Source organism: Charadrius vociferus, unplaced genomic scaffold (genome assembly GCF_000708025.1).
Source record: "Charadrius vociferus isolate BGI_N301 unplaced genomic scaffold, ASM70802v2 scaffold932, whole genome shotgun sequence".
In the NCBI taxonomy this organism is placed as follows: domain Eukaryota; kingdom Metazoa; phylum Chordata; class Aves; order Charadriiformes; family Charadriidae; genus Charadrius; species Charadrius vociferus.
The window spans coordinates 103,638-113,500 of NW_009647299.1; the positions used below are offsets into that span (position 1 = coordinate 103,638).

Here is a 9,863-nt window from a genome sequence, read left to right on the forward strand (position 1 = left end):
CTCATTGGTCTCTGTGCAAGTCCATGGAGACCTTGGTGGCAGGCTGGTGGACCACACACAGGCTGCAGCGAGGGCGGCACAAGGTGTGGAAATACCTACCGGAGTTTTGGCTTTAAAGATCTCAGAGACTGCGGGACCCGGCTGAGCGCAGAAGGTTTGGAGCAGAGGAGTTTGCAGGATGAACCGTGGTGATGGTGATCCTGGTCCCACTCATCCTGCAAGCATCAAAACCAGCCAAAGCATCAGCAGAGATGAAAGGTTGCAGCAATGGTACAGCTCTGGGGCTGAATCATCTGGGACTAGGAAATACCTACATAAAGAAATCGCAGGAGCAAATCTGCCTTCTTTGCTGATAAGGCAGGAGCAGGAAATTCGCTTTACTCTGTGGTGAATTCCTTACAGAGCCAAACTGGGAAGTCCTCAGCCACATCAGAAAGACATGGTTTGGAATATCCCACTTAGAAAAACCCCAAACATCAACTTGTGTAGTTTCAGCTTTTTACCCTCAGTGTTAAAAAAAACCCAGTTGAAATACCTCAGAATTTCCTGGAGGACAGAAGTTGCGTTTTCGGGGCCTGACGAAACGGATGCGGATTTATTGCATTTTTTACCGTTACTCAGGGAATCCTTATCAGGGATCATTTGCCTTCCCTCCCCACCCCCTCAATTTTCAAGCTATGCATCCAGCTCCCAGAAAGCACAGTGGTTTTCCCTCCCCTTTCTGACTGTTGGACCAAATGCGATGGTCTTGCTCTCCTCCTGATACGTTGCCTTCTATTCTTTAATGAATGCGCCATTTACTATAATTATTACTCTATTATTATCACTCCTGGCACACCAAGTGGGGTGTCTCGCGGTTGCACAGATGGGAAATCCGAGGATGGATTTTCAGCCCTGCATCTGCTGCCCGAGGAAGCGGAGGAAGCGGAGAGACACTTTGCACAGGAGGTGGGAACAAATGATACCCAAGGAGCCTGCCGCAAAGCAGATTGCGGGTAAATACAGGTAAGAAATTAGCCAGTAATTAGTTCCTCCCGTGAACGCTCATTCCTTGCAGCCAGACAGCTCCACAATCCACATTATATTCAAAAGCAAGTTGTTCCTTGTGATGTGGTCGATATTACTAACGGGAGGGAGGGGGAAGGTTTCAGGCAGAGGTCTCACTTGAAAAGGGGTGGATCAGGGTAGGAGCAAGATATTCTGGGCTTGTGGTCCAGGCTTAGCGTGTGGGTGGAGGATTCTCCACCTCCCTGGGTATGAGCAACATCGGATCATGCTGCATCTTTCTCACCTCTGCCGAGTACAACTTCTTTCCTTTTAAGCTGATTGTAATGGAAACTCCATTTGTCTTTGGATGCTTCAACTCAGCTGCACTAGAACAAAGTGAAGGGTGGACCTTTCTGTTTGGTGGCCAATCCAAACATCTGGGTAAATTCTGACCCAGCTGTCACTAAGAATTTTTGGGGCGTTCAAGGTTTCTCTTCTATATCAATGATGTAGACCTTTTCAGGAGGTCTCCTCAAAACCCAGGCTGGCAGATTTAACTTTCCTCCTCCACTTTTTCTAGGCTTGTGTCATTGAGGTGGCTTGAGGAAACTCCTACCCACAGCCAACACGACCCACAAGGCTGCTCAGAAGAAATGAAGGGAACCCAAACCCAAAGCAGCCATGCAAACCGATGGGCTAGTTGGGTGTCAACGGTTCGGTGTCTGGTCCTGCGTCGGCTCCCGCAGCACTGGACGGTGTATGCTGTGCTACGACAGAGCCGCGGGGCAGGGCGGGTTTGTTGGGGCAGGAGCTGGAATTGCTGAGATGTGTGTTTGAAGAGGTAGCAATTCCTCCCTTTCTGTCCGCAGGGAAATGCAGGTTACGGGTTGGTTGGGTTTTTTTCCTGGAAACACCCTCATCCTTAGCACAGCCCAGTTTAGCGTAGACAGAGTTGGGTTTTGGAGCTGGACCATCTACGTATCCACCATACTAACAGGGCTTACGTGCTAGTTGCATATGGGAACAAAAATCCCGCTGACGTTCTTCAGGGTTCAGGTGTTACCTACGCGGGGAATCCTCTGTCTCTACCCAACGCTCGTTGGCCACCGTCCACTTCAATAGGTGGATTTATCCTTTTTCAGGATGAAAGGTGGCTGGGTATATTCCTCAGCGATGAATCACTCCAGGTCAGATTGTAGCTGCAGGATGAAGACTCACATTAGACAATTAGTTCTGCATTTCCCCAAAAGCGATGCAAATGAGGGGCAATCGCTCCGGACTGCAGCTTTTTTGCAACCTTTAGGCACAAGCTTTGCAACGCCTCCATCGCTGTGAAAACAGACAAGCGACGGGAGATGGGCACCATGAGAAGCGCCAGCACCAAGCAGAGCTCAGAGCAGAGCAGACATCGAGGCTTTGGACCATAGATGGATGGACCCATCAGCTCTTGAATACCACTGCACAAGAGCAACTGCCAGCTCTGGAGGAGCCCAGATGTTGACCTAGGATGGTGTATTAAACAGGACCTTTGCCAGCTTTCTTGAAATAGGCTATTTTTGTACAACAGAAACCAAATTAACCACATTATCACGTGAAGAAAGCAGGCAGGCAGGCAGGTAAAGCATAAAACCCTTTAACTTTTTAAGGTGCTCTTTCAGTTCTGGGGTAAAGAAGAGAGGATTCAGTGTCACTGAGAAACAGGGTCTGAACCCTCAACACCCGAGACCTCCGGCGCTGGAGAGGAGACCAAGAGCTTGCCCCGCAGCGCTCTACTCGTGACAGTGATGAAGGGTTTGGGTGGGAAGGAGGTGCTAAACCTCCGCCAAGCAACAGGCAATTACGCCAAACCCAGTAGCAATCTCATAAGCAACCGGTTCTCTTTATCATACGCTCTTGGAGTAACTTGAAAGAAGCCACTCAAAGGGGGTATGACGTTTTGGGGACAGCGCGCCTCGGGTGTTTGTCAGTCCTTAATTGAAATGAGGACAACGAAGCCACAGTTGTCATGCTCAGTAATTAAAGGGAAAGTAAAGCCACCCATCTGTCCTTTGACAGGTAGCCCGTCTGCAGACGGGTATTTGCCATGCTGAGCAGCGCAGTGACGGCGTTTGCAAAAACGCCTGGGAGAAAAAAAAAACATGAAATGTTCTTCCAGGTTAAGCCAAAGAGGAGCTGGAAGGCCAGGTGTGCAATTATTAGGATGTCTTGAACACCAAGCTGCCTTTTTGGTCATTGAGATTTCCACATGCAAGCCACTTCTGGCTGGAGAACAAGAGAGGCGGGTGCTTAACACTCCCTGGTATCACACGCAGTGCCCAGCAGGCGGATTACCCCACAGGATATTCGTGGAGAAAAAGCAACCACATAATAACAAGAACAAAGAGAATAACAAGGCCAAACACCGGTGTGTGGATGTTGCTTCAAGAAATGACACCGGAGTTCCCCGGATGAATCTCCTCGGTGTGCGCATCCCCGCTGAGCGGAGGAGGAGATGGGTCCTGATTCACTCGGGGATCCCCTGAGGGCAGAGTGAAGAGTTCAACAAAATCACAAATTTCCAAGATGCCGCTCGGTGCAGTTTCTTCCGAAAGTTGCAGATCTGCTGAATAACACATTTCCTTGTATCCTCCAACAGAGCATGGCCAGGGTGTCCTGTTGGCCCAGCTACGACAAATGTATGTTTCCCAGGAAGATTTTCTCTTTTCCATTTCTCTGTGCTGTTTTGGGCTTTCTTTCCCCATCACGGAGCGCTGGGTGTTCTTGCAGCACTGGTTCCCGCAGCCGGTGTGATGGACGGTGACAGTGGCCCAGTTGGGATTTCAAACGCAGAATGGGCACGTCTCTGGCCACGGAAGGAAGAGTTTCCTAAAACACAAGATTTAGGTCAAGAAGTGAAGGAACCCACCTCAGAAACACAGGGAAATCAAAGCATGACTGAAGGCACAGCGGTCCTGCATGCTGGAGGACTCAGCTTGGCCAGAGCAGTGTTTAGCTGTGGGATGAGGGATTACCCATCCAGAGGTATAATCGTTACTGTCGCTTGCCTTTATCTCCCCGAATGTGTGGTTTCTTCGCAATTCAGAGAGCAGAAATGGAGGCTGCAGCCCCGTTGGCTTGCTGAGCTGGGGAAATAGCGACAGCCGGCCGCTCTCCGGGTCACCGGGGCTTCAAGGAGCTTCCGAGCGGGTGTTTCCGAGCATCGGGGCCGTGACGAATAGTAGGTGATTGCAAACTCCTCTAGGTCAAATACTGCTCTTTATCTCCAGTTAACCCCGTGGAGACAACCAGAATACAGAGCTGGTGCACCAACCTGCCACCTCCGGGGTGACACATCGCCCTTTTTTTTGGCGTGTTGGTGGCAAAATGAATCACAAAAGTGACTCCAACCATTCATTATGATAATAGGTACGTCCTCTAGAAGCTGTACCTTCTGTCATCTCCTTAATCTGAGTGTCCATCGGGGAAGCTTAATGAATAGGTGCTCATAAACACGGCATTGTTATTTCTCCTGGTTCGTATTTGTCCTTTTATTTTGCTGGAGCTGGTGGCCAAGCGGAGATCCCACCTCTGCTCTTGGATCACGCCCCCGTGGCCCTGCGAAGCGTGACTCCTTGCCTCCAGGTCCTCCTGCGCCGGTGGTGACTCCAGAAAACAATCTTTTGCTGGATGATACCAAGCACTCTCTTTGCCTATTAATGGAGCCCAGGCCTCTCACTTCAATTTGGTGACTACTTTTAGGCAGCTGAATTCAAGTAAAAGCACTCCCACACTAGAAGTGGTTTTATTCTTTTATGTTATCTCACCTGTCGAGTCATTTTTACAAGGCCAGCGACAGGGTTTGCTCTCTGCTGAACACCTCTCCTTGTCCCTCTCCGCAGAGCGATGAGTTTTACCCGACACGGCACAGAGAGATGACGCTGCTGCCGAAAGCTCTGTGTTCTCCGCTCCGCTGCCAATAAACAGCACATAATGTTTGTGCATCGTCTCTACTCCACTTTTTTCCCCAAGAACCCTGTTTATAAGTTTGCAAAACTAACCCTATTACATTAAGCACACACTGAACAGCTACTTTCCGTGGTCGTTGCTATACATACTCATGCGCACACACAGACATAGACGTGCGGACCTATCGATGGGAACTAGTTGAAATTCAGTGGCTGAATTTCCCTCCTCCCACACGCTCCCCTTTCACTCAGCTGCTGGAGGGCATCGCTGGAGTCCCTGCTTGGCTCAGGGCGTGAAGGAACATGCTTTCTGGTGAAAAAAAAGAAGAGAAGCGTAGCACAGAGGAGAAGAGACAACTGTCCCGTGACACAGTACGGCAGTATTTCCAGCCTCAAAATCCGATGTGGTTCTCACGGCTGCTTTTTACAAGAATTTCCCACCTTTCCCCTGAAAACCACCTTCTGTGCAAACCTCACGCCCGTGGCCGGCGGCTGCTGTCCCTCCGCAATGGCAATCCCCAACGCTTGGTCTTGGCTGTCGTGCTTTCATCACCACACTACCATACCAATTCCACCCCATTACTCAGAGCCCTAATAGTCCGCCGGGCCCTGAGCGTGAGCACAAAGTTGGTCAGATGATGCAAAAGCGCCTTATGAATTCCTATGCAAAAGAGGAACCTTACGAAGGAAAGGGGTGGACACTCGCGGTGTTTGGTACAAAACCTATTTTTCTCTTGCAAAACAAGACAGTAAATAAGAACCATGAAGGAGAGTTTCTCGGCTTAGGTCACCCGGTAATGCCACTGAAATGGAGAGTTTAAAAACCCAACCAAGCTGCCTCGTGCTGCCGCTGGCACCCTGCCCCTGCAGCCAAACGTCCAGGAGTCGCAGAAGATCTACCTGAAAGACGCAGGCAGCTCTGCACCCAACGCCCGGGGTTTCTACCACACGAAAAAAGAATTGCCCAGAATATGACAAAGTTGCCCTGAAGGAAGAACCCGGACCTGCTGCCAGGGCACCGAGCGTGGCCAGTGCATCGCAGTGGGCACAGGCAGGGCAGACATCCAGCTCTGGCTGGTAGGTAGCTCTCCAGGTTCCTCGCATGAGACATCACCTTTGGGAGTGATACTCTCTTCTATTTAGCTTCCTGCCACGATACCCCAACATCTTCTCAGCAGTACTGGTGTTGTGACTGACATTGCTCACCCGCATTTTGTTACTGCCCAGCAGAAAGACTGCAGAAGGAGGGTAAAGGTTTTGGCAAGGTCTTGTCCGGCAGCACTGCAGATGGTGCACATGGGCCATAACCACCAATTCTCCAGGAACGGCCTGGAAGGAACCTCAGGAGATATCTTGTCCATCTTTTTGCCCCAAAGCAGCATAAATGACCAAGCTGAAGGTGAACGGCTACTGTGGAGCATGGTTACTGGGAGGAAAGCAAGGTGCCCAGTGGCAATGGAAGGAGATCACCTCTACCCCAGTCCCCACAAATCCACCATCTGCTTTGATGTGGCAGCAGAATCAAGCTGCAGTTAAGAGACTGGGAACAGCCACCTTTGGAGGGGTGGACCCGCGAAACCAGAGGGAGATGTCCCAGGGGCCTCATTAGCCATTTTAATGGTGACTTCGCGGTCCCTTTTGCAAGGAGCCACAAAAACTGCCCAGCCTGGAGGGGAGGAGGAAGAGCACCAGCGCGGCCAAGCCCTGCCGACCCCGTTTCCTCAGGATAGGGTCTTAAAAAGCGGTTTTCTCAGTGGGAGAAAGCAGACGTGGATGGCTGGGTTGCTGCAGCCAGAATCATAACAGGAGGTTGGAAAACCCCCCTAGGCTCTCCCTATCTGCACGGGTGGCTTAACAGGTCCCAATTTAGTAAGGTGTTTAAGCAGAATTAATTTATCCTAATGCATCTGGGTACATGTAAATCTCAAAGGCGTAAGTCTCATGGAAGCCACCACGGTTCATGGAATATTTAGAGCCAAGGACCTCAGGGGTTTCCCCGGTAAATCTGGGTGGAAGCTGCTGCTTTAAAGCTTTGCTGAATCCCGTCAGCCTGAAAACAGCGGTTTCACCTCTTCCTTGTGAAGAGGAAGGTTAGTCCCTCTCTACAGCTCTTCAAACACTATACCTGACCTGCAATCAGCCAGGATGTGGACATGGAGGCACGAAGAAGGTCTCTACGAAGAAAGCATTTGCGTCTGACTTGAGCCGGTGCTCAATAAAAGCGATCGCAATCCTTCCCTTCAGAAGACCAAATCACATCAGAGCGCTTCCTCCTTTGAAGTTGATGTAACCGGCGCTCAGGGCTTCCACCATGTGACTGCGAACCGGCTTTGTGAAAGCTCAGCAGATGGAAACCACAAGCGCTGCCCTGAACCGTCTCCCTCTGATGTGCAAGGCTGGGCACCTGGAAGAAGCCACTTCTTAGGGCTGCGAGGAGGAGCCAGAGGTTGAAGCGCAGGTTTGTTGCTTTCGATCCACGGGGAAACAGCCCGGCAGCACGTCGTATGTAAGAAGGGATCTCAGGGCTCGCAGCCGGTGGAGGAACATGGATGGTTGTCCCACGAGTGGCATTTTCCCTGCTTTCCAACAAGACTGGGGGCTTAGAGGGTCTACAGCCCTCCAACGGTGCTTGTAGCACCCATGGGGCACAAGGCACTCTACGGTGGGTGGCTGAGCAGAGATACGGGAGATAGCAGCAACCTGATCCGAATCAGGTCCAGATTTCTCACAGCTGGAAAAACCGGCAAGTCGCTGCCCTCGAGGATGAAGGGCCACGTCTTTCTTGCCATGAAAAGGAGCTGGAGTCTCCCTCTCTGCTCCTGCTGGATGGCAGAGCTTGGAGAACGGCTGCTCCTGGTCACCATCCACGATGCCTCGTCTCTGCCCCGCCGCGGCTGCACCAGGCCAGCGTGTGGGGCTGAGGTGTGCAGGAAGCAGGACCGCGGCAATCTGGCCGCCTGGCTTCTCCCTGTTTTTCAGCTTGCCCATGGTTGTGCCTACCTAAAAGAGCTCATGAAAGTCATGTTGTACGGACCTACCTAAAGGCAAAGTGATGCTTTAGCCCGTCCACGAATGTCCTATTCCCAGGCAGTGCTCCAGGCTTGGCTGTAGACCACACACCCAACTGCCCTCTGCAACACTTGCACCAACACTTCAGCACAAAACAAAATAAATTTCCGAAATATTTCCCTCTTTCACCTATTAGCAAGAGGTCCCGGTGCTTGGATTACCTCGGGCAGAGGGACCTGAAGGACGCAGTGCCCAAAAGCTCATCTGCTTTCTCCAACTATCTCAATCTCACAAATGAAAGCACATCTCATTGCAAGACGTGCGTCCTAACGTACTCTGACCAATGCAGCCACAGCGGAACTCCTGCACGATTAAAATCGCATGTAGTATTTTATAGTTCATTTCAGCCCATTATGAGACCTGTGGAAAAAAAGGAAGGTTTTTACCTGCAGAGACTCCACAAATATTCTAAATCACCCGAATTCCCTTGCATTATTTTTAATTCAAGACAACCTATTTCAAGTTTACAATACCATCGACTAGGAATCCTCCCAGAACCAGTTAATTTTGCCCCAGCAAAGATGCAGAGACTTCTTAGGGCAAGCTACGCAGTCACTTGTGATTCTGTGATTAGACCCCTTTGTCAAGGCAAAAAAGGAACTTTATTTGTTTCCAAGCAAATTCAAAAATCTTTTTAAGAATTTTAATTAAGACGGTGCGGTACCTTCTCATTAGCAGATATTACTAGAATAATTTAATGTCAAATAGGTGTGTCACAGGAATACGAGGAAAAGAGTTCACTCCGGCTAACATTTCTCAACCTGTTTGTAACACTTCGCTTCACTTCTTTGTTGCATCTCCAGCTATCGTTTGCGCGAACCCGCCGTGCGCGCCAGTCGCATCACACCCAGATGCTAAACACAATTATCACCTTCCCATGGCACATAATTCGGCCATAAATCGCTGTCCGCAGTAATTCTTTCCCAGAAATGCCTTATCGTCGGTTCCAGACATTGGAAGGTGCCCACGGAGCCCATCGCCTCCACTCCGCCTGTGTGAACCCCACATCTGCCCCACGACCGAATCTGTCCTCGGCACAATCGCGCCCCATTCACGCTCCATCCGTAGGGAAACCGCCAACCCCATCCTGCCCCGCTTATCCGCACGTGAGCCGGCAAACGCGGTGGCCACCGAGTCGTCCACGACAGCCCTGGCCATACCCACGAGAGGAAGAAAGGAGAAGGTTCCCGACAGCGTCGGTGCCGCGCTGTGACGGATACGCCTTGCCTCCCTTCTCCCCTGTCGCCACCGGTCGTTGCTCAAGAGCCAGCCCGGGGCCGGCGAGGGACCCTGGAAGGGGCGGCATCGCCACCAGGTTCCGCAGGAGGTCCTGAAACATAATTAAACGCTGTGGTGAAACCGAACCGTAAACAAGCCATGAATAAAAACCCCTTGAATTATTTTGCTAAACTATAATTACACAATAAGGAAGCAGATTAATTAAGTAAAATATAAGTCCTGAAACTGAAGCTTGCAAGCAAAGCAGTTTATTTTAATTTCCACATTATTTCGTATGAGATAGAAGTGTTTGCTGTGGGTTTAAAATGTTGGAAGCCATTCCTTGCTGCCAGGCAGACCAAACCCAGTTGGATAAATTAAATTTTTGCATCTCAGGCACCTCCTGGAATGTATATAAGGAGAAGGGCTCTGCCTCAGAGAAGCTAAAGGAGATCTCCTTCTTCCACTCCCGGCTCCTCTCGCTGGTCTGCTTTGCCGGTCCCGCTTCACCTCCCCGTCTCCCCCAGCCACCATGAGTCGACAGTGCTACACCTCCAGCTCCCTCCTGGGAAGACGGGGCTTCTCCTCGGCGTCCGCCGTCTGCGGGCTGGGCAGGGGCAACAGCAGCTCAGCCTCCGTCTGCCA

The 9,863-nt window shown here is 50.8% G+C and overlaps 1 protein-coding gene across 1 annotated transcript in view; it reads left to right on the forward strand.

Moving 5' to 3' along the window:
- The first annotated feature begins 9,750 nt into the window (after positions 1-9,750).
- LOC104281988 (keratin, type II cytoskeletal 6B-like) overlaps positions 9,751-9,863 on the forward strand; it is a 5,726-nt gene continuing 5,613 nt past the window's right edge. Inside the window, exon 1 of the mRNA XM_009880053.1 lies at positions 9,751-9,835. Within this exon, the coding sequence (XP_009878355.1) occupies positions 9,751-9,835 (85 nt within the window). The remainder of the gene's footprint in view (positions 9,836-9,863) is intronic.